Raw genomic sequence first — 24,845 nt, 5'->3', positions numbered from 1 at the left:
TATCCATACTCTTCTTCACCTTGCTATTTTACTTAACAATATAACTTGAAGTTTGTACTATGTAAATACATTTAGATCTACCTCATTCTCTATTACAATTATATTGTTTTCAATAGAATGGTTGTATAAAACATACTTAATTCTTCTTATATCAATAACTATTTAGACTATTTTTAATACTTTGCTAATATAAATAACTGTACATATATTTTTGTTTACATGTGCAAGTATATTTAGACAGGAAATTTTAGAAGTGGAATTGCCAAAAGATATGCACATTTAAAATTTTGAAATATATTGCTAACTTTTCCCTAAAAAGCAGAACACTGTATTTTCTACCTTAGCAATTTGATAGATAACTACCATCTCATTAAATTTTCATTTCTTTAAGTATGAACGAAGTTATGCATTTTTCACATGTTTAAGGCCATTGTCTTTTTTTAAAGTGAGAATTCCCAAGGAAATTATCAATTAAGTTTAAAAAATAACCATTACCACCAATAATAAAATTAAAAGTAATCAAGTATTTAGGATATTTTAATCACTTGTGGCTAAAATATAAATTAAGTGAAGCATTTTTTAACTGTTCATGACTTATCTATTAGTTCCATTTCCTTTATAAGTAATAAACAGATGATTGCAACTCAGAAAGCAAAGAGAAAATGACTTAGTTGAAATCTACCAAAAAGATAAATCCCTATTTTTTTTTATAAGTTGTAAATAATTGATAGAAATCAATTTTATCCTAAAACAGAATCTCAACTACAGGTTACATTTAAATAAGTAATGAGAAAATGTACAGGAAACTAAAAGAAATTAAACCCATAAAGATTTAAGTCTTTTAAGAAAAAGCTACAAGCAATGATTTTGCAATATATGTTATAACCTGAGAAATACATGAAACTGATTATTTATGGGTATTTTTTATGAGCTATGTGTATGGAATAAAATTGTTTATATTTTATTGATAATTCTTAATAAAAAGTTTATTGATATACACAGGGCTTTTTATTTTAAGGCAGAAAATTAGGTCTTTTAAGACACAGCAGTGGCTTTTCCCCATGGGAAGCTTTACACCAGCAAACGTTTAGACCGTGTCCAATGTTAAACATGTCCTCTATCAGTTTGATTGATGACCTGGTCTATTCTCAGCAAAACTGAGGAGAAAATGAAGGAATAGAGATGGCAAAAGAACTGGATACAACCTTTACATTCTTTTATCCATCCATCTATCCATTTATCTTATCCTTGTCTGAGCAGACAAGGTGGTGTGAGGAATCAAACATATATCTTATCTGTTGTGTTATCTGTTCTTAGAAAGCTTATCTAGGCAGAGAAGAGGTAAGAGGCAAGGTTATATGATGGAAAGACACAGAACCAGGATTAGACTTTATGCTGCACCACATCTAGCACAGTCATCACTGTTACCACCCAAGTCCAAAACGTCTGTCCATTGTTCATTCTACTGCAGTGGCTCTCTATACACTGCTGCTTCCACTTTTAGATCCCTGTAATCTGTTCCCCAGACAGAAACCAAAGTGATGTTTTACCAATGTAAAATGAGACCAAAAACCTCCAACGTTATTCCATAACTCTTAGGAGGAGAGGTCCTTATCATAGAATTCAAGATCCTATGTGACCTGACCCTAGCTTCTCTCTGAAATCAGCTCTCACCACTCTCAATCACTCACTCTGCTTCAGCCACACTGGCTTCCTTGCATCTCCTTGAACTTCTCAAGGACACTCTTTGGCTCCAGGGCTACTTCACTTGCTATGTTTTCTACCTGAAATGCTCTTCCAGAAGATGGCTGCATGGTTTGCTCTCTGACTTCATTCAGTTCTGCTTTCATGTCGCCTCATTAGAGATCTTCCCTTAGCGCCCTATCGAAGAAAATGTACGCTCAGCTCATCTGCTCCCTTACCCTGCATTTTATTTTTCCAGAACACTTACACTACTTCGCATTATATTGAGGGGTTTTTATTGTCTGCCTCTCCTCATTATATTATAAATTCCAAAATTCCAGGAATGCTCTGTTTTCTTCTTTGCTCTACTTTCAGTATGCAGCATAGTACCTGGTTCACAGTAGATAATCAGTAGATATGTTGCACAAGTGAATGAAATCCACATTTTGGTCCTAAGTACTAACTTTCATGGAAATACTCTGTACTACCTCTATTGCTAGGACTGCTAGGCCTATGGATAAAAGTACAATGTAAATGAAGCTTGTTTTTGTTTATTTTTTATACCCTTGCTCCATGGCTTGTCAATTAATGCCAATAGCTTCTTTGGGTGCCCGTATTTTTTTTTTTTTAACATCTTTATTGGAGTGTAACTGCTTTACAATGGTGTGTTAGTTTCTGCTTTATAACAAAGTGAATCAGTTATACATATACATATGTTCCCATATCTCTTCCCTCTTGTGTCTCCCTCCCTCCGACCCTCCCTATCCCACCCCTCCAGGTGTTCACAAAGCACCAAGCCGATATCCCTGTGCCATGCAGCTGCTTCCCACTAGCTATCTACCTTACGTTTGTTAGTGTATATAAGTCCATGCCTCTCTCTCGCCCTGTCACAGCTCACCCTTCTCCCTCCCCATATCCTCAAGTTTGTTCTCCAGTAGGTCTGTGTCTTTATTCCTGTCTTACCCCTAGGTTCTTCATGACATTTTTTTTCTTAAATTCCATATATATGTGTTAGCATACGATATTTGTCTTTCTCTTTCTGACTTACTTCACTCTGTAGGACAGACTCTAGGTCTATCCACCTCATTACAAATAGCTCAATTGTGTTTCTTTATATGGTTGAGTAATGTTCCATTGTATATATGTGCCACATCTTCTTTATCCATTCATCCGATGATGGGCACTTAGGTTGTTTCCATCTCCGGGCTATTGTAAATAGAGCTGCAATGAACATTTGGTACATGACTCTTTGAATTTTGGTTCTCTCAGGGTATATGCCCAGTAGTGGGATTGCTGGGTCATATGGTAGTTCTATTTGTAGTTTTTTAAGGAACCTCCATACTGTTCTCCATAGTGGCTGTATCAATTTACATTCCCACCCACAGTGCAAGAGGGTTCCCTTTTCTCCACACCTTCTCCAGCATTTATTGTTTGTAGATTTTTTGGTGATGGCCATTCTGACTGTTATGAAGTGATACCTCATTTTAGTTTTGATTTGCATTTCTCTAATGATTAATGATGTTGAGCATTCTTTCATGTGTTTGTTGGCAGTCTGTATATCTTCTTTGGAGAAATGTCTGTTTAGGTCTTCTGCCCATTTTTGGATTGGGTTGTTTGTTTTTTGTTATTGAGCTGCATGAGCTGCTTGTAAATTTTAGAGATTAATCCTTTGTCAGTTGCTTCATTAGCAAATATTTTCTCCCATTCTGAGGGTTGTCTTTTGGTCTTGTTTATGGTTTCCTTTGCTGTGGAAAAGCTTTTAAGTTTCATTAGGTCCCATTTGTTTATTTTTGTTTTTATTTCCATTTCTCTAGGAGGTGGGTCAAAAAGGATCTTCCTGTGATTTATGTCATAGAGTGTTCTGCCTATATTTTCCTCGAAGAGTTTGATAGTGTCAGGCCTTACATTTAGGTCTTTAATCCATTTTGTGTTTATTTTTGTGTATGGTGTTAGGGAGTGTTCTAATTTCATTCTTTTACATGTAGCTGTCCAGTTTTCCCAGCACCACTTATTGAAGAGGCTGTCTTTTCTCCATTGTATATTCTTGCCTCCTTTATCAAAAATAAGGTGACTATACGTGTGTGGGTTTATCTCTGGGCTTTCTATCCTGTTCCACTGATCTATATTTCTGTTTTTGTGCCAGTACCATACTGTCTTGCTTACTGTAGCTTTGTAGTATAGTCTGAAGTCTGTCTCATCCCATTTTTTTCCTTATAACTATCCATCTGTAGTTTCCTAGCACCAGATTATGTGGTCCTGACTTCATACTGCTTCCTGAATTTTCAAGATCTATGTCTCAGACAAATCATGCAGAATTCTTCCAAGTCTAATATAAAATGGTATGCCCTTCCTTCTGAGTATTATGGAAGAGCAGTTTCACACTCTGGCTTGCCTGTAAAACATTTCACAGATATAGGAGTCTGTGTCATAGATGAAGATTATAGAGGAAATGTTGGTGTTGTACTGTTTAATTTTGGCAAAGAAACATATGATGTCAAAAGGGTGATTGAATTGCACAGCTCATTTGTGAACAGGTTTCTTATCCAGAAACAGGAAGTTCAAGTTTTGGATGATGCTGAAAGGGGTTCAAGAGTTTTTGGTTCCACTGGATATAGCCAGTCTTATTCGAAACCCACCAATCTAGATTTGTGGGTTGTAGATCTACACCAGAATTCTAAGCAGATATATCAGAGTGTATGGCTGTGAAGTATGTCTGACCTCACATCACTTCTGGTTTAATTTACCAGGGAGCCTTGTTTCATTCTGGGATTCTGCTGAGATACTAGTTTTAATTTTGAGCTGGACTGCCAGCTACAAGTATAATGCTGCTTCTAGCATCAGTTTCATTGGTCATGGAGTAAGGCAGTATTTTCCTAATTTTGCTTGGCTTTTTTTCCCTAGTGTTTTGCTAAGGCTTAGTTACCAGAAATGTTTCATGAAAGAAACTTCCATATCTTCTTTCTTACCCTACAAAAATTAATGATATTTTTTCCTTCATTGTCATTGATTCTTAAGAAAGTTGACTACAGTAATTGATTATTATGGCTAATCTTTTCTCTTGTTTGCTGATTTCCTTCTCTGGAAGATTCACATTGGTTCAAATTACTTTTTCCTAACATATTATTATGTATAGTCCTTTATTTTTTCATTTTTATTTTATTACTCCAAGCTTTATTACCTTGTAAGTACAATACCTTACTTTGGCAGCCAGAACTTTACATAATATCTCACCTCCAAAGATGTGCTGATATTACAAAACCTTTATAGAGCTGCTCTAAAATGGAAAATTGTAATTCTTATTTTCTCTCTCTCCCTCTCTCTCTCTTCTCCCCTCCCCGCTCTCGCCTTTCTCCTTTTGCTTCTAGTTACATGGATTAGCATTCTCAGTGTATGAAAAAGAGCTCATGATCTCCATCTGTCTATTGTTAATATACATTTATGCTTACCTTTGATAGATGTTTATATGTGTATATTATCTGTAAAAGTCTTATACATATTTATTTTTACAATCAAAATTTCTGAGTGATAGGGTTTGGGGTTTGTGAGCACATAGTATCTTACAAACCATCATGTGCATTGACCCCCTAATGCCGACTCTTTATTTGGTATTCCTTCCAAACCTTCCATATCATCACCTCTTAGAGATAGAGCAGCCTGTCACTTAGAGGGATGTTTAAGAGAGCCCTACAGAATTGAACTACCAACTCTAGGACAATGCAGAGTGTTTATGAAATAAAATGATGTCACAGATTAAGAACTGGAAAATGACACTGTGATGATTGATGGCAGCAAATTTGCTTTTGGCATGAGAATGGATTGAGTGTATGTCACCCCTATCCTGTAAATTGATACATAATTGTCAATAAAATCCCATGCATACAATAACTTTCAGAAGAAGATATATTATTTTAAAGTAAATGCTGGTAAACACCATCTAAAGGCAAATAGGAATAGTCTTCTAAGTTGCCAAGTTTTTCCTTGTACTATTTTAATGAAATTTTTATTCTGGTAGTAAAATATTCTTCTCATTGAAATTCAAAGCTTAATTTTTTAATATCTCTATTGGAGTATAATTGCTTTACAATGTTGCATTAGTTTCTGCTGTACAACAAAGTGAATCAGCTATATGTATACATATATCCCCATATCCCTTCCCTCTTGAGCCTCCCTCCCACCCTCCCTATCCCACCCCTCTAGGTCATCACGAAGCATTGAGCTGATCTCCTTATGCTATGCAGCAGCTTCCCACTAGCCATCTGTTTTACATTTGGTAGTGTATATATGTCAATGATACTCTATCACTTCATTCCAGCTTCCCCTTCAACCTGTGTCCTCAAGTCTGTTCCCTATGTCTGCATCTTTATTCCTGCCCTACTGCTAGGTTCATCATTACCGTTTTTTAGATTCCATATATGTGCATTAGCATACGGTATTTGTTTTTCTCTTTCTCATTTACTTCACTCTGTATGACAGTCTCTAGGTCTATTCATCTCATTACAAATAACTCAGTTTTGTTCCTTTTTATGGCTGAGTAATATTCCATTGTATATATGTGCCACATCTTCTTTATCCATTCATCTGTTAATGGACATTTAGGTTGCTTCCATGTCCTGGTTATTGTAAATAGAGCTGCAATGAACATTGTGGTGCATGACTCTTTTTGAATTATGGTTTTCTAAGGATATATGCCCAGTAGTGGGATTGCTGGGTCATATGGAAATTCTATTTTTCATTTTTTAAGGAACGTCCATAGTGGCTGTATCAATTTACATTCCCACCATCAGTGTAGGAGGGTTCCCTTTTCTCCACACCGTCTCCAGCATTTATGTTTTGTAGATTTTTTGATGATGGCCATTCTGACTGGTGTGAGTTGATATCTCATTGTAGTTTTGATTTGCATTTCTCTAATGATTAGTGATGTTGAGCATCCTTTCATGTGTTTGTTGGCCATCTGTGTATCTTCTTTGGAGGAATGTCTGTTTAGGTTCTGCCCATTTTTGATTGGGTTGTTTGTTTTTTTGATATTGAGCTGCATGAGGTGCTTGTATATTTTAGAAATTAATCCTTTGTCAGGATTCATTTGCAAATATTTTCTCCCATTCTGAGGGTTTTCTTTCATCAAATATTAAATTTTGTAGAAAATTATTATACTGCAGTTCAGAAAATTAATTAAATGTTTTATCTTGTAAATGTAATGAGCAAGTTAAATATTTGTTGCCAAAATTTAAAATGTAGGAGAACTGATGGCTAAATAAATTTTTTTGTTCACATCATATGAGATAAATGCAGTTTTGTGACTGGTCTACAACTAAGCAGAAGATACTTCGTGAGAATTAAAGATAATTTGAAGTATATCTTTGAATTTGATATTATAATATCTTAAATCAATATTTGGTATGTGGTGGTTAAGATATAATTGTAGTTTATTTGAAATATCTCCTTATAATATATCATTACACATTATGGGAGGAATACATGAAGACATGAGGAAAACAGGCATATAGATTTTGGAACATAACAGTTCACTTTATATAAAATCATCCAAGTGGTGATAACTACTCAGAATATAGCTGAGAGACTACAAGTATGAAACGAGGCTGACAGGAAGGTTAACTGTAATATTAGTCTACCTGGAAAATGTATTACTTCTATAATTCCTCTCTCAGAGCCTAAATACTATTTTCTTAACATGAAACTTCTTAAGTTCTTAAGAAGTCTGATTCACTGATTTCCTACATGATGGTGGATCAATTCACAGTGGGGTCTGCTAAAGGTTCTTACATTGATACAGTTCCATAAAGCAAGGGGACAGCCTGACTACATATGTATGTGTGTGTGTGTGTGTGTGTGTGTGTGTGTGTGTGTGTGTGAAACAGGAAATTAGAAAGCAAAATAATTTGGAGGTTAATTAATAAGCGCATCTTAAGCTTTCAAAAACCTTTGTGTGATGCAACAGAACATAACCCCACATAGCCAAACTCCATAACAAATGATTTAGCACAGTGCCAGCTTATTTATTTCTTACTTGTACAAGTCAAAGAAGGTATTTCTGATTGGGTGGCTCTCCTCTGAGAAGTGGCTCAAGTATCCAGACTTCAACCCTCTAGCAGCTCTGTGATCCCCTTGAACCTTGGAATCCTTGGCTGGATCTTCTGCATCTGGCCACAAATGAGGGAAAGGCAAGCACAGCAGATTTCACAGGAGGTGTTTTAGGGCAAGGCTGAAAATAGCATATATTACTTCGGCCCACAAGTCAGTCATAGGCCAACCTATTGCAAGGAAGGTTGGGAAATGTAGTCTGGTTGTATGACTGGGAGGTAAAGGACTTAGTGTGATAATCATCTAATTAGTTAAACCTGCCACAGATACTGAGGTTCTTGATGATCACCACAAGTCACTGCTGAAAAAAGTTAAATTCTACTTAATACTTTCTCCTTAAGGACAAAACAGGTGCACCTTATTATATAGGCGGGTACCATTTCCATCATCAATTGCATTTTTCTTCAGATCAAACTTACCTCACAAACTAACTCAGTAAGCTGAAAACCTCTTGCTATGTCAACTGAAGTGCATAGTGCATGCAAAGATGTCAGTTAGTATGGTTGAATTGGCAAAATGTAACAACAGTTGGTACTGGTCTCCTGTTCCTGTCCACAGAGCTGTAAATATTAGTTGATGGTGCATGAGAGACATGCAGCGTAAAAGAACAGAAACTAATTCCTATGAGTGTGAAAGCAATTCCTTTCTTTTTTTAACATCTTTATTGGAATATAATTGCTTTACAATGGAGTATTCGTTTCTGCTTTATAACAGAGTGAATCAGCTATACATATATCACCATATCTCCTCCCTCTTGCGTCTCTCTCCCACCCTCCCTATCCCACCCCTCTAGGTGGTCACAAAACACTGAGCGGATCTCCCTGTGCTATACGGCTGCTTCCCACAACCTATCTGTTTTACATTTGGTACTATAAATAAGCCCATGCCACTCTCTCACTTCGTCCCGGGTTACCCTTCCCCCTCCCCGTGTCCTCAAGTCCATCCTGTACGTCTGTGTCTTTATTCCTGTTCTGCCCCTAGGTTCTTCATGACTTTTTTTTTTTACATTCCATATATATGTGTTAGCATACAGAATCTGTTTTTCTCTTTCAGACTTACTTCACTCTGTATGACACACTTGAGGTCCATCCACCTCACTACAAATAACTCAATTTCGTTTCTTTTTATGGCTGAGTAATATTCCATTGTATATATGTGCCATATCTTCTTTATCCATTCATCTGTCGATGGACACTTAGATTGCTTCCATGTCCTGGCTATTGTAATTAGAGCTGCAATGAACATTGTGGTACATGACTCTTTTTGAATTATGGTTTTCTCAGGGTATATGCCCAGTAGTGGGATTCCTGGGTTGTATGGTAGTTCTATTTTTAGTTTTTCAAGGAACCTTCATACTGATCTCCATAGTGGCTGTATCAATTTACGTTCCCACCAACAGTGCAAGAGGGTTCCCTTTTCTCCACACCCTCTCTAGCATTAACGTTTTGTAGATTTTTTGATGATGGCCATTTTGACTGGTGTGAGGTGATACCTCATTGTAATTTTGATTTGCATTTTTCTGATGAATAGTGATGTTGAGCACCTTTCATGTATTTGTTGGCAATATGTGTATCTTCTGTGGAGAAATGTCTGTTTAGGTCTTCTACCCATTTTTGGATTGGGTTGTCTGTTTTTTTGATATTGAGCTGCATGAGCTGCTTGTAAATTTGGACATTAATTCTTTGTCAGTTGCCTGTTTTGCAAATATTTTCTCCCATTCTGAGGGTTGTCTTCATCTTCTTTATGGTTTCCTCTGATGTGCAAAAGCTTTTAACTTGCATTAGGTCCTGTTTGTTTATTTTTGTTTTTATTTCGATTTCTCTAGGAGATGGGTCAAAAAGAATCTTGCTGTGATTTATGTCAAAGAGTGTTCTGCCTCTGTTTTCCTCTAAGAATTTTATACTGTCTGGCCTTAGATTTAGGTCTTTAATCCATTTTGAGTTTATTTCCGTGTACGCTGTTAGGAAGTGTTCTAATTTCATTCTTTTACATGTAACTCTCCAGTTTTATCAGCACCACTTATTGAAGAGGCTGTCTTTTCTCGATTGTATATTCTTGCCTCCTTTATCAAAGATAAGCTGACCATATGTGCATGGACTTATCTCTGGGCTTTCTATCCCGTTCCATTGATCTATATTTCTGTGCCAGTACCATACTGTCTTCATTACTGTAGCTTTGTAGTATAGTCTGAAGTCCAGGAGGCTGATTTTTCCAACTCCATTTTTCTTTCTCAAGATTGCTTTGGCTATTTGGGGTCTTTGTGTTTCCATACAAATTGTGAAGTTTTTTGGTCTAGTTCTGTGAAAAATGCCATTGGTAATTTGATAGGTGTTGCATTGAATCTGTAAATGGCTTTGGGTTATATAGTCATTTTCGCAGTGTTGATCCTTCTAATCCAGGGACATGGTATATCTCTCCATCTGTTTGTATCATCTTTAATTTCTTTCATCAGTGTCTTATAATTTTCTACGTACAGATGTTTTGTCTCCTTAGGTAGGTTTATTCCTAGGTATTTTATTTTTTTTCTTGCAATGGTAAATGGGAGTGTTTCCTTAATTCCTCTTTCAGATTTTTCATCATTAGTGTATAGGAATGCAAGAGATTTGTGTGCATCAATTTTGTAACCTGCTGCTTTACCAAATTCATTGATTAGCTTTAGTAGTTTTCTGGTAGAGTCTTTAGTATTTTCTATGTATAGTGTCATGTCATCTGCAAACAGTGACAGATTTACATCTTCTTTTCCAATTTGGATTCCTTTTATTTCTTTCTCTTCTCTGATGGACATGGCTAAAACTTCCAAAACTATGTTGAGTAATAGTAGTGAGAGTAGGCAACCTTGTTTTCTTCCTGATCTTAGTGGAAACGGTTACAGTTTTTCACCATTGAGAACGATGTTGGCTGTGGGTTTGTCATATATGGCGTTTATTATGTTGAGGTAAGTTATCTCTGTGCCTCCTTTCTGGAGGGTTTTTATCATAAATGGTTGTTGAATTTTGTCAAAAGCTTTTTCTGAACATATTGAGATCATGATACAGTTTTTATCCTTCCATATGTTAATATGGTGTATCACATTGACTGATTTGGGTATATTGAAGAATCCGTGCATTCCTGGGATAAACCCCGCTTGATCACGGTATATGATCCTTTTAATGTGCTGTTGGATTCTGTTTGCCAGTATTTTGTTGAGGATTTTTGCATCTATGTTCATCTGTGATATTGACCTGCAGTTTTCTTTGTGTGTGACATCTTTTTCTGGCCTTGTAGAATGAGTTTGGGAGTGTTCGTCTGTCTGCTATATTTTAGAAGAGTTTGAGAAGGATGGGTATTAGCTCTTCTCTAAATGTTTGGTAGAATTCACCTGTAAAGCTATCTGGTCCTGGGCTTTTGTTTGTTGGAAGATTTCTAATAACAGTCTCAAATCAGTGCTTGTGATTTGTCTGGTTATATTTTCTATTTCTTCCTGTTTCAGTCTCAGAAGTTTGTGCTCTTCTAAGAATTTGTCCATTTTTTCCAGGTTGTCCTTTTTATTGGCATATGGTTGCTTGTAGTAATCTCTCATGATTGTTTGTATTTCTGAAGTGTCAGTTGTTACTTCGCCTTTTTCATTTCTAATTCTATTTATGAGTCTTCTCCATTTTTTTCTTGATGAGTCTAGCAAATGGTTTATCCATTTTGTTTATCATCTCAAAGAACCAGCTTTTAGTTTTATTGATCTTTGCTATTGTTTCCTTTATTTCTTTTTCATTTATTTCTGCTCTGATCTTTGTGATTTCTTTCCTTCTGCTAACTTTGGGGTTTTTCTGTTCTTCTTTCTCTACTTGCTTTAGGTGTAAGATTAGGTTGTTTTTTTGAGATGTTTCTTGAGGTAGGATTGTATTGCTCTAAACTTGTCTCTTAGAACTGCTTTTGCTACATCCCATAGGCTTTCAGTCTTCGTATTTTCATTGTTATTTGTTTCTAGGTATTTTTTGATTTCCTCTTTGATTTTTTCAGTGATCTCTTTGTTATTAAGTAGTGTATTATTTAGCCTCCATGTGTTTGTATTTTTTACAGATTATTTTCCTGTAATTGCTATCTATTCTCATAGCACTGTGGTCTGAAAAGATACTTGATACCATTTCAATTTTCTTAAATTTACCAAGGCTTGATTTGTGACCCAAGATATCTGTCCAGGAGAATGTTCCATGAGCACTTGAGAAGTAAGTGTGTTCTGATGTTTTTTTTGTTTTTTGTTTTTGTTTTTGTTTTTTTGGGCTGCGTTGGGTCTTCTTTGCTGCGTGTAGGCTTTCTCTTGTTGCAGCTACTGGGGGCTACTCTTCATTGCGATGCACAGGCTTCTTATTGTGGTGCCTTCTCTTACTGCAGAGCACAGACTTTAGGCATGCAGGCTTTAGTAGTTGTGGCACATGGGCTCAGTGGTTGTGGCATGCTGGCTCTAGAGTGCAGGCTCAGTAGTTGTGGTGCACAGGTTTAGTTGCTCTATGGCATGTGGGATCTTCCTGGACCGGGGCTCACACCCGTGTCTCCTGCATTGGCAGGCGGATTCTTAACCACTTCGCCACCAGGGAAGCCCATATTCTGTTGTTTTGGGATGGAATGTCCTATAAATATCAATTAAGTCCATCTTGTTTAATGTATCATTTAATGCTTGTGTTTCCTTATTTATTTTCATTTTGCATGATCTGTCCATTGGTGAAAGTGGGGTGTTAAAGTCCCCTACTAAGATTGTGTTACTATCAATTTCCCCTTTTATGGTTGTTAGAATTTGCCTTATGTATTGAGGTGCTCCTATGTTAGGTGCATAAATATTTACAATTGTTATATCTTCTTGGATTGATCCCTTGATCATTATGTAGTGTCCTTCTTTGTCTCTTGTAATAGTCTTTATTTTAAAATCTATTTTGTCTGATATGAGAATTGCTACTCCAGCTTTCTTTTGGTTTCCATTTACATGGAATATCTTTTTCCACCCCCTCACTTTCAGTCTGTATGTGTCCCTAGGTCTGAAGTGTGTGTCTTTAGACTGCATATATATATGGGTCTTGTTTTTGTATCCATTCAGCAAGTCTGTGTCTTTGGGTTTTAGCATTTAATCCATTTTATGTAAGGTAATTATCAATATGTATGCTCCTATTTCCATTTCCTTAATTGTTTTAGGTTTGTTATTGTAGATCATTTCCTTTTCTTGTATTTCCTGCCTAGAGAAGTTCCTTAGCTTTGTTGTAAAGCTGGTTTGGTGGTGCTGAATTCTCTTAGCTTTTGCTTGTCTGTAAAGGGTTTAATTTCTCCATTGAATCTGAATGAGATCCTTGCTGGGTAGAGTAATCTTGGTTGTAGGTTTCCCTTTCATCACTTTAAATATGTCCTGCCACTCCCTTCTGGCTTGCAGAGTTTCTGCTGAAAGGTCAGCTGTTAACCTTATGGAGATTCCCTTGTATGTTGTTTGTTGTTTTTCCCTTGCTGCTTTTAATATTTTTTCTTTCTACTTAATTTTTGATAGTTTGATTAATATGTGTCTTGGAGTGTTTCTCCTTGGATTTATCCTGTATGGGACTCTCTGCACTTCCTGGACTTGATTGACTATTTCCTTTCCCATATTAGGGAAGTTTTCAACTATAATCTCTTCAAATATTTTCTCAGTCCCTTTCTTTATTTCTTCTTCCTCTGGTACCCCTATAATTCTGATGTTTCTGCGTTTAACATTGTCCCAGAAGTCTCTAAGACTTTCCTCAATTCTTACTCTTTTTTCTTTTTTCTGCTTGCAGTAGTTATTTCCTCTATTCTGTCTTTCAGGTCAATTATCTGCTCTTCTGCCTGTTATTATGCTATTGATTCCTTCTAGAGAATTTTTCATTTCATTTATTGTGTTGTTTATCTTTTTTTGTTTGCTCTTTAGTTCTCCTAGGTCCTCGTTAAACATTTCTTGAATTTCCTCCATTCTATTTCCAAGATTTGGATCATGTTTACTATCATTATTCTGAATTCTTTTTCAGGTAGACTGCCTGTTTCCTCTTCATTTGTTAGGTCTGGTGAGTTTTTATCTTGCTCCTTCATCTGCTGTGTGTTTCTCTGTCTTCTCATTTTGCTTAACTTACTGTGTTTGGGGTCTCCTTTTCACAGGCTGCAGGTTCCTAGTTCCCGTTCTTCTTGGTGTCTGCCCCCAGTACCTAAGCTTGTTTCAGTGGGTTGTGTAGGCTTCCTGATGGAGAGGACTGGTGCCTGTGTTCTGGTGAATGAGGCTGGATCTTGTCTTTCTGGTGGGCAGGTCTGTGTCCAGTGGTGTGTCTTGGGGTGTCTGTGACCTTATTATGATTTTAGGTAGCCTCTCTGCTAATGGGTGGGGTTGTGTTCCTGTCTTTTTAGTTTTTCGGCATGGTGGACTCCACTGTAGCCTGCTGGTTGTTGAGTGGAGCTGGGTCTTGGCGTTGAGATGGAGATCTCTGGGAGAGCTTTCACCGTTTGATATTACGTGGAGCCAGGATGTCTCTAGTGGACCAATGTCCTGAACTTGCTTCTCCCATCTCAGAGGCACGTGTCCTGACACCCACCCTGAGCACCAAGACCCTGTCAGCCACTCAGCTCAGATGAAAAGGGAGAAAAAAAGAAATAAAAAAATAAAATAAAAAAGTAAATTTATTAAAATAAAAAATAATTATTAAAAATTAAAAAGTAATAAAAAACGAAAAAAAAGGAAGAAAGACAGAAGAGAGCAACCAAAGCAAAAAACAAATCCACCAATGATAACAAGTGCTAAAAACTATACTAAAAAAAAAAAAAAAAAACCGACAGAAGCCTAAGCCAAATGGTAAAAGCAAAGCTATACAGACAAAATCAGACAAAGAAGCATACACACTCACAAAAAGAGAAAAAGAAAGGAAAAAAGAAAAAAGAAAAAAAAAAATATATATATATATATCATTGCTTCCAAAGTCCACCACCTCAATTTTGGGATGATTCGTTGTGTATTCAGGTATTCCAAGATGCAGGGTATATCAAGTTGATTTTGGAGATTTAATCCACTGCGCCTGAGGCTGCTGGGAGAAATTTCCCTTTCTCTTCTTTGTTCGCACTGTTCCTGGGGTTCTGCTTTGGATTTGGCTCGCCTCTGTGTGTAGGTTGCCTGAGGGCATCTGTACTTTGCTCAGACAGGACAGATTTAAAGTAGCAGCTGATTAGGGGTCACTGGCTTGCTCAGACCGGTGACAGGGTGGGGGGCGGGGAGAGGTATGGAATGCGGAGAGAGACTGCCGTGGCAGAGGCCGGCATGAAGTTGCAACAGCCTGAGGCATGCTGTCTGTTCCCGCCCCGGGGAAGTTGTCCTTGGATCCCGGGACCCTGGCAGTGGCAGGCTGCACAGGCTTCTGGGAGGGGAGGTGTGAAGAGTGACCTGTCCTTGCACACAGGCTTTTTGGTGGCTGCAGCAGCAGCCTTAGCATCGCATGCCCGTCTTTGGAGTCTGTGCTGATAGCCGCCGCTCACAGCTGTCTCTGGAGCTCGTTTAGGCGGTGCTCTGAATCCTCTCTCCTCATGCACCCTGAAACAATGGCCTCTTGCCTCTTAGGCAGGTCCACACTTTTTCCCGGACTCCCTCCCGGCTAGCTCTGGTGCACTAGCCGCTTCAGGCTGTGTTCAAGCAGCCAACCCCAGTCCTCTCCTTGGGATCTGACCTCCAAAGAAGCCTGAGCCTCAGCTCCCAGCCTCCACCCGCCCCGGCGGGTGAGCAGAGAAGCCTCTCGGGCTGGTGAGTGCTGGTCAGCACCAATCCCCTGTGCAGGAATCTCTCCGCTTTGCTCTCTGCACCCCTGTGGCTGCGCTCTCCTCCATGGCTATGAAGCTTCCCCACCACCACCCACGTCTCCGCCCGCGAAGGGGCTTCTTAGTATGTGGAAACCTTTCCTCCTTCACGGCTCCCTCCCAGAGGTGCAGGTCCCTTCTCTATTCTTTTGTCTCTGTTTTTTCTTTTTTCTTTTGCCCTACCCAGGTATGTGGGGAGTTTCTTGACTTTTAGGAGGTCTGAGGTCTTCTGCCAGCGTTCAGTAGGTGTTCTGTAGGAGTTGTTCCACATGTAGATGTATTTCTGATGTATTTGTCAGGCGGAAGGTGATCTCCACGTCTTACTCTTCCGCCATCTTGAAGGTCTTCCCCTCGAAAGCAATTCTTTAAGGAGAAAACTATTAGTAATTCTTATAAGGTTTGTTTTTTAGCAGAGGGGGGTACTAAAACCCTGATAATTTGAGTTATCATATCACATACATTCTTAGGAACTAGAAACGATGGTCTCCAGACTAGACCAAAACAAGATCTCATCTGTTTAAAAGATAATTGGTCTCCTTCTTTTCTCCTTTCGTGTGTTTGTTCTCAGTAGAAGGGACATGGTAGGTGGGGAAGAAGAGTTGGGGGGCCTACCTACAGTGTGGCTACAGAATATTAGACAAATAGAAGTGTTCCTTTCCTGGAAATGTGGGAACATCAGGAATGAGGGGAATGTAGGAGGGCAGAGATCTTGCAGAGTCCAGGAGAGTGGGTTTGGGGAGGGCTGTAAGCTCTGAGCAGAGTGCCCAAATAGGGAAGAAGGCAAGACTGCTGCATTTATGGAGAAGTGAAGTGTAAATGGTTAAGCAAATAAACTGCAGGTCTTGTCTAGAAATCTGACTGGGGACTGCCCACAGCTGGCTTTTACCTACTCTCCAAAGTACAGAGGCGACTTCATTGTAAGGGGCAGAGATTGGCAAACGTTTTCCTTTTATGACACAACATAGGGTTCACCCAAACTTGCTACCAGAACATGAGTAGAAAGAGGAAAAATCCCAAAGCCTTAATTGGAACCATAGTTATAAAATTTTGCAAAGGAGACACACATATATTAAATAGCATTTCTTATATGAAGTTTTGTCTTATATAATACGTATCGTCTGGCTCAAATTCCTCTTTGTGCACTGAACCACTAACAGCAAATAATTTCTGTATTTAATTGTTCACCTAAAGCATAAAATTGGGCTAAAGTCATCTCCTCCAAGAGACCACATCCTCCTGTACATATCAAATCACGGCACTTGCCACGCTATATTAAATTCCCTGTTACATGTCACCCTTCTTCCCTAAGCTCTGTGCATATGGGTCCTTCATCTTTACGTCTCTAGTGCCTCCCATGTGACCTGGCACAAGCTACACACTCAGTAAACATTTTTGTTATTAGATGGAACTGGGTTACCCTTCCCTTCAGGATTCTGATAATGTGCAAAAACTCTTAGAAAAGGTAATACATCTCCAGGCTCTCACCTCTAACACTTGCAAAGACAAGAGCATAAATGGAGGTCCACATAGCATAGACCTAAATATTTATCATTTCTAAATCAAGCTAATATACTTTTAAATGAAATGTGCTCTATCGTCTTACCTCAAAAAGTCAACTTACTTTTGAGCTTCCCTGGTGGTGCAGTGGTTAAGAATCCGCCTGCCAATGCAGGGGACACGGGTTCGAGCCCTGGTCTGGGAAGATCCCACATGCCGTGGAGCAGCTAAACCTGTGCACCACAACTACTGAGCCTCCACTCTAGAGCCCACAAGCCACAACTACTGAGCCCGCGCGCCTAGAGCCCGTGTTCTGCAACAAGAGAAGGCACTACAATGAGAAGTCCGCACACCGCAATGAAGAGTAGGCCCCACTAGCCACAACTAGAGAAAGCCCATATGCAGCAATGAAGACCCTATGCAGCCAAATATAAATTTTTTTAAAAAAAGAAAAAAACTTACTTTCATATTGATACAATAAAAAAAATTGGACCAGTTATTTTTTAATATGCTGAAAGTTGGCAAAATATCAGAGATAACAATTGAATTATCAATATGCATATTTTGGTATCCTAAGAGGCAGTGTTTGTGTTTTCCAGTGAAGATACAAATAAGTCATAAATTATATTTTTCTTTTAGAAATGTATATTTTCACCTTTATTTCAGCAAAATGATTAATTATGCCATTATAATAAAATATTTTGTGTTCTATTCACAGTGGCACCAAATAATACATTTCCCAAGTCACATGATGTCTGTTGTCTTTAATTTTTTCCTGTTTTAAAATATTTAAACATATCTTTGAACTTTTAAAAATTTCTTTTCAGCCTTTTTTTTCTTCTCTGAGGTTACATGTTTTCTATCCAATCTCAGTTTACATGCATTCTTTTTTTTTAAATTGAGATATAGTTGATTTACAGTATTATATTAGTCTCAGGTGTACAACATAGTGATTCAAAACTTTTACTGATTATATTCCATTTATAGTTTTTATAAAATATTGGCTATATTCCCTGTGATATATAATACATTCTGTGGCTTATTAATTTTATATATAGTAGTTTGTACTTCTTAATCCCCTACCCCTATCTTGCCCCTCCACCTTCCATCTTCCCACTGGTAACCACTAGTTTGCTCTTCCTGTGAGTCTGTTGCTTCTTTGTTGTATTCATTCATTTGTTTTATTTTTTAGATTTCACCTATAAGTGATAACATATGGTATTTATCTTTCTCCTTCAGACTTATTTCCCTAAGCGTAATATGTTCCAGGTCCACATTCTTGCAGATAGCAAGATTTCATTCTTTTTTATGGCTGAGTAATATTCCAATGTGTGTGTGTGCGTGCGCGTGTGTATACCACATCTTCGTTATCCATTCATCTGTTGATGAGCACTTAGGTTGTTGGCATATCTTGACAATTGTAAATAATGCTGTTGTGAACACTGGTCTGCATGTATCTTTTCAAATTACTGTTTTTATTTTCTTTGAATATATACCCAGGAGTGGAAATGCTGGATCATATGGTAGTTCAATTTGTAGTTTTTTGAGGAAACTCCATTCTGTTTCCACAGTAGCTGTGCCAATTTACGTTACCACAAACAATGTACTAGGGTTCCCTTTACTCCACATCCTTGACAACATTTGTAATTTATAACGTTTTTGAACATAGCCATTTTGACAGGTGTGAGGTGATACATCATCGTGGTTTTGATTTTCATTTATCTTATGATTAGTGATGTTGAGCATCTTTTCCTGTGCCTGTTGCCATCTCTGTCTTCTTTGGAAAATTGTCTATTCACGTCTTCTGCCCAATTTTTTAAATTAATTTGTTTGGGGTTTTTTTGATGTTGAGTTTATGAGTTGTTTATATATTTTGGATATTAACCCCTTATCAGTCATACCATTTGCAAATATTTTCTCCCATTCAGTAGGTTTTAGCATTTTTGTTGATGGTTTCCTTTGCTGTGCAAAAGCTTTTAAGTTTAATCAGGTCTCATTTTTAAGTTTTGCTTTTGTTTCCTTTGGCTGTGAGACAGATCAAAAAAAATTATTACTATGATTTATGTCATAGAATGTTCTACCTATGTTTTCTTCTAGTTTTATGCTTTCCAGTCTTACATTTAGGTCTTTAATCCATTTTGAGTTTATTTTTATATATAGTGTGAGAAAATGTTCTAAATTCATTCTTTTACATGTAGCTCTCTAGTTTTCCCTTTACTGATCATTGTGGATATAGATGATTTTACTATTTTTGGTTTTTAACCTTCTTACTAGCTTTGTACATGGTTGATTTACTACCTTTACTGGATACTTGCCTTTACCAGGGAGATTTTTCTTTCTGTAATTTTCATGTTTTTTGTTGTGGCCTTTTCTTTTTCACTTATAGAAGGCCCTTTAACATTTCTTGTACAGCTGGTTCAGTGGTGCTGAACTCTTTTACCTTTTGCTTGCCTGTTAAACTTTTGACTTCTCCATCGAATCTAACTGAAAGCCTTGCCTGATAGAGTATCCTTGGTTGTAGGTTTTTCTCTTTCATCACTTTTAGTTTCTGCTTAAAAGTCAGCTGATAGCCTTATGGGAGTTCCCTGGTTTCTTTTCCCTTACTGCTCTTAATATTCTCTCTTACATTCAATTTTTGCCATTTTAATTACAATGTGTCTTGGGGTGGTCCTCTTTGGGTAGATCCTGTTTGGGACTCTGTGTTTCCTGCACTTTGAGATCTGCTTCCTTTTCTAGGTTAGGGAAGTTTTCAGCTATTATATCTTCACATATGTTCTCCGCCCCTTTCTCTCTCTTCTCCTTCTGGGACCTCTGTAATGTGAGTGTTAGAATATTTGATGTTATTCCAGAGATTTATTAAACTTTCCTCATTTCTTTTTATTCTTTTTTTCTTTTTTCTGTTCAGCTTTGGTGATTTCCACTGCTCTGTCCAACTCACTGATCCGTTCCTCTGTATCATTTAACCTACTGTCGAGTCCTAGCAGTGTATTTTTCATTTAGTTATTGTATTCTTCATCTCTGTTAAACAATTTTAACTTCTGGATTAAAGACCTAAATGTAAGACTGGAAAGCATAAAACTAGAAGAAAACATAGGTAGAACATTTCTATGACATAAATCATAGTAATAATGATAACATTTATATACTAATAACTCTGTTCTTCCATTCTTCTACTGAGTTCTTTGATCATCTTTACAATCATTACCTTGAACTCTTTCTCAGATAGACTGCCTATCTCCATTTCACTTAATTCTTTTTCTGGGGTTTTATCTTGGTCCTTTGTTTGGACCATGTTTCTCTGTCACCTCATTTTGTCTAATTTGCTGTTTTTATTTCTATGTATCTGGTAGGTTGATTATGTTTCCTGACCTTGGAGAAGTGGCCTTTTGTAGGAGATGTCCTATGTGTCTCAGCAGCCCACTCCTCACTGGTCACCAGAGCTGTATGCTCTAGGGGTACCCGTATGTGTGTGGGTCCTTCTGTTGTGGAGGGTAGACTACTGGGGGCAGTCTGGTAGGCATGGCTGGCTCCCAGTCTGGTTGGTTGCCAGGCCCATCCTTGCACAGCGGCTGCCAGTCACCTAGTTCATAATTTTGTCTGGGAGTTTGGTCTATAGGTACTAGTATATTACTCTTGTTTCTGTGTATAGATGTATGTTTTTTCTGTGTCTCTGCCTCTTTCTTGGTTCTACAAATTGTCTTGAATTAATCATTGCTTAGATAATTTGAAAATGTTCGATTTGGGGTTGTGTTACCTCTTGTGTTTATTATTGGGATTTAAGTCCCTTTATAGTCAGGTTTGGAAAAGCAAGGATAACCTCAATTACCTTATAACAATCTAATTGCTTCAGTTAGTGTTTTCAGCCTGGAATATTAACTAAAGGGCGTTCCTATTATAAATTAAAGCCCTTAGCTTGAAGGAGATTCACAGACCTCAACCAGAACTTCTCAGAGGACATTTTCAACCTACATATAGTTAGGGATATTTGGGGTTTGGTTGTACCTATACCTAGAGCCAGAATTGGCCAACATATTAATATTGAGCAGAGATAAATGTGTTCAGTAACATTATTTTTGTCTCTATTCCCCAGTACTATATTACTATATGTTCAGATCAAAGTAACAGTGTTAAGCTATCCTTCTTGAGCAAGAGAGAGGAAAAAAGTCACATATTAGAAAATCCTGCTTTATGGGAAAAGAATCTAAAAGTGGAGATATATGTATATGATTCATTTTGCTGTACACCTGAAGCTAACACAACCTTGTAAATCAACTATACTCCAATAAAAATTTTAAAAAAAGAAAATCCTGCTAAATAAATGTCAAAAAAAGGTCACAGCGTACAAAATAATTTTTGCTGAACTTAAAAGGTGAAGAAGAAATCAGCTGGCTTAGAAATTAAATATAGTTCTTCTCCTTAATTCTCTAAGTATTAAATATCCAGGCCAAAAATGCGATCTACTCATTCCCATTTCCAGTATTAATCAGGGATTATGCCTCCTAGTTTGATTCATGTTTTATTCATGCTTACAAGTTTTCATTCTTTCTGGCACTTTGCATCATGCTAAAAGTAGTCAAAATGTGAAAGCTTGCAGATAAATAGAAAAATGCTGATACATTATCACTCTTTAACTCACCAGAATTCTCACCTTTTTCAGGAAGGCACATTAGACCATTCAAGTCATTTCTCATTACTGCCTGAGCTATTCTACATAGGACCTAACGGATGATTTTTTCATTTTGTAAACTTTCAGGTCTGTCTTTAGCAATTCAATTTGCTTTAACCTCAGATATGTTATTTTCTTCCTTTGTGAAATACGAATAATAAAAGTAGATTGGAACACAGCATTGTTGGCAAACCAAACTTTATTAAATATTTGATTTTATCTGTTACAGAACATGAAAAGCAGCGGTTATGCAAGAGTACTGATTATATGAATTTGCATTTCAAAGTGAAATGGTTTTATATTGAATATGTGCGAGAACTTCCTGCCTTCAAGGATGCCGTTCCTGAATATTCCTTGTAAGTAGTGATTTTCACCCGCAAGTTTATTCTCAATTCATAGTCCTGTAAAATTAAACCTGAATTATGCAGCCCTAAAATCTCTTCACATAATCTTCATTTGAATGCTGACATTTCTGTCATAAAATTAACATTAAATGATTTGCATACCTTTGGGAACCATATTTAATTGAATTGTGTTGCATTTTTCAAGTATGACTTACTTGGATATTCAACTCAAAGAGAAAGAAATACGTAATACATAACACACAATGGCTCACATGATGAAATTATTTCTTGTAAAAGTGCTTGAACTCAAATTTTGTTGGGAAAATGAGGGGTGCTTGTGTATTGATCTATATAATCCAAATTACTCTTTATTTCAAACCTAAAAATGTCTTAGATATTTATATTTCTAAAATACAAGTCATTATTAAATAGGTAACATTTTCAGAAACATGAATCTATCAGGTACAATTGTAATCACACAGATTTATAATACTCTGCATTTTATATTTGTCAGAATTCTGTTTTATTCTATTGAGGGAGGGCTTCCAAATTCTAGGCACTGTGCCAAGTGTTGTAGGACAACAGTGAATAAAATAAAGGCCTCACCTTGAAAGGAGCTTATACTCAAGGAGATAGTGTAAGAACAAAAATCCTGCTAAAGCAAGGCAAATTGAAATAATTACTAATTCAAGTAATATGAGCAAAGTGCAATGGGGTCTCACAGAAGAGAGATATTACCCCATTTCAATGACTCTACACAGTATTTATGGATGGGATAGCATTTGATACAGACTTTGAAATGTTTGGGCTATGGCAAGAAAACGAAAGGAAAGTTATGAGCATAATTATGGAGGAAGGAATACATGGGCTATGGTCCATGGGAAATAGTTTCATTTCAGTGGAGTACAGGGTATCTTTACAAAATTAGTAGAAAGTAATGTAGGAAACGTGGTTTTGAACTAGATTATATAAATACTGTGAAGCTTTTACCACTTTCATTAGGCATTGTGGGGGTTGGAAAAGGTAGAGAATGGAGGTGGGTAGGGAAGGGTATATAACATAATAGAGTGATTGTAGTAAAAATGTAAAGGATGAAGATGTATGGGAGAGAAATTTCAAAGATAGAATTTACAGAATTTGTCTACTAAAGACACATGAGGGTAAAAGAAAGAAGGAAGAGTTAAACATGCAGTACATGTGCCTAAGCGTTGGTAGTATCATTGACTGGGAATAGGGAAATGAAAAAGGGAGCTATTTGCCAAGAGAATGTTGCTTCTGGCTCTGTGTAGACTAACTAAACTACACTAACTTAAATCAGACTAACATGCTTACTGAAGACCAACTATAAAAGCAAAATAAAATTAAACAGTATCAGAGAGCAATTGAGGCAACCAGGGATTGAGAAGCTAAGGTCCCTGAGAAAAGAAATGCATTGAGGTGAACCCTGTATTTGCTGCAGTTTCTCTCCGGTCTTCTCCATCTACATGCATTTACCAATTTGCCATATAAGTCATGGTGGTCAAATAGAGAACAGTAACCCAGAGTTTATAGTGATCTCCCTGGCCTAGAGAAACAAACATTGGTGTTCAGGGCTCTGAAGACTGCTTTGTCTTGTGGGACCAACATCCTAGAATAATGGGAACTACAGCGAAGTAAGTATAGCATGCTGCATGCAGTTTCTTCTTGAGGTATTCTCTAATTCTTAATCTGCCCATGTGTGGAGAGTGAGGCAGAAATAAACAAGTAGAAAGCAGGCACTAAGAGATTAAAAACCAAGCAGAGACTTCAGTAGTCTCACAATGCTGGGGAGATAAAAATTAGAAAGCAAGGCTTCCTAAGAAAGAAGAAGCATTATAAACATCCCAGGTTTTCAGGTGAGATCCCTGAAGGACTCTGTCCTAAAAATAAGGGCAAACTGGAAATAGCCCAGTCTAAAACCCAGTCTTTTCTAGATTGTGGTGATCTCTGTACATTCTGTCTACAAGAAGAAATTCAGATCCACTTTGGAGGAAATGATCAACCAAAGGTTCCACAATTTTTCATAGACAATGCACAATATTTAACAAAAGATTAAAGACTGCCAGGCAACAGGACCAAATGACTAGAATCCAAGAGAAAAAAGAGAAATTAGTCTTATCAGACATAGAGTTTGATGTGTACTTCAAATTATGGGAGAATTTCAACAGAAAAATGGAACCTATAAGAAGAATAAAATGGACATTGTAGAACTGAAATAGGATGAAATTAGGAATGTGATAGATGGACCTAATGGCAGAATATACATAGCAGAAGAGGGCTTAAAATTACTGGAACATATTTTTGAGGAATATATTCATATAAAAACATAGAAAAAATACAAAATATAGAAAAAATAGAACAGGGATATATGGGACAAATTTTAAAAAGGTCTAATGTACAAAGACCTGAGTTCCAGAAAAGGAGAAGAGAGAAACAGTACTAGAGCGGTGTGTGAAGAGTTACTAGATGTGGATTTTGCAAAACTGATGAAAAACATGAAGCCACAGTTTAAGAATTTCTGTAAATCCTAAGAAGGGTAAATTCAAGGAAAACTACCAGTAGTTACATCATAGAAAACTGCTTAAAATCAAAAAGAAGAAGAAATCTTTAAGTGTACTAGGTCAAGAAAGGGAAGACACTTTACCTTCAGAAGGGCTACAATAAAACAGTTGGCTGATTATTCAGTAGAAGTGACTGAAACCTGAATACAGTGCAATGATATCTTTTAAGTGCTGAAAGAAAAC

At 37.1% G+C, this 24,845-nt stretch overlaps 1 protein-coding gene across 1 annotated transcript in view; it reads left to right on the top strand.

Annotated features, from left to right (window-relative positions):
* Positions 1–24,845, top strand: part of UNC13C (unc-13 homolog C) — a 739,526-nt gene that overhangs the window by 613,736 nt on the left and 100,945 nt on the right. Inside the window, exon 23 of the mRNA XM_079913745.1 lies at positions 21,969–22,095. Coding sequence (XP_079769871.1) covers positions 21,969–22,095 — 127 coding nt within the window. The remainder of the gene's footprint in view (positions 1–21,968; positions 22,096–24,845) is intronic.

This window comes from Stenella coeruleoalba (assembly GCF_951394435.1).
Source record: "Stenella coeruleoalba genome assembly, chromosome: 2".
In the NCBI taxonomy this organism is placed as follows: Eukaryota; Metazoa; Chordata; class Mammalia; order Artiodactyla; family Delphinidae; genus Stenella; species Stenella coeruleoalba.
The sequence above is the reverse complement of the archived record's forward strand: the minus strand, read 5'-3'. Positions and strand labels throughout refer to the sequence as shown.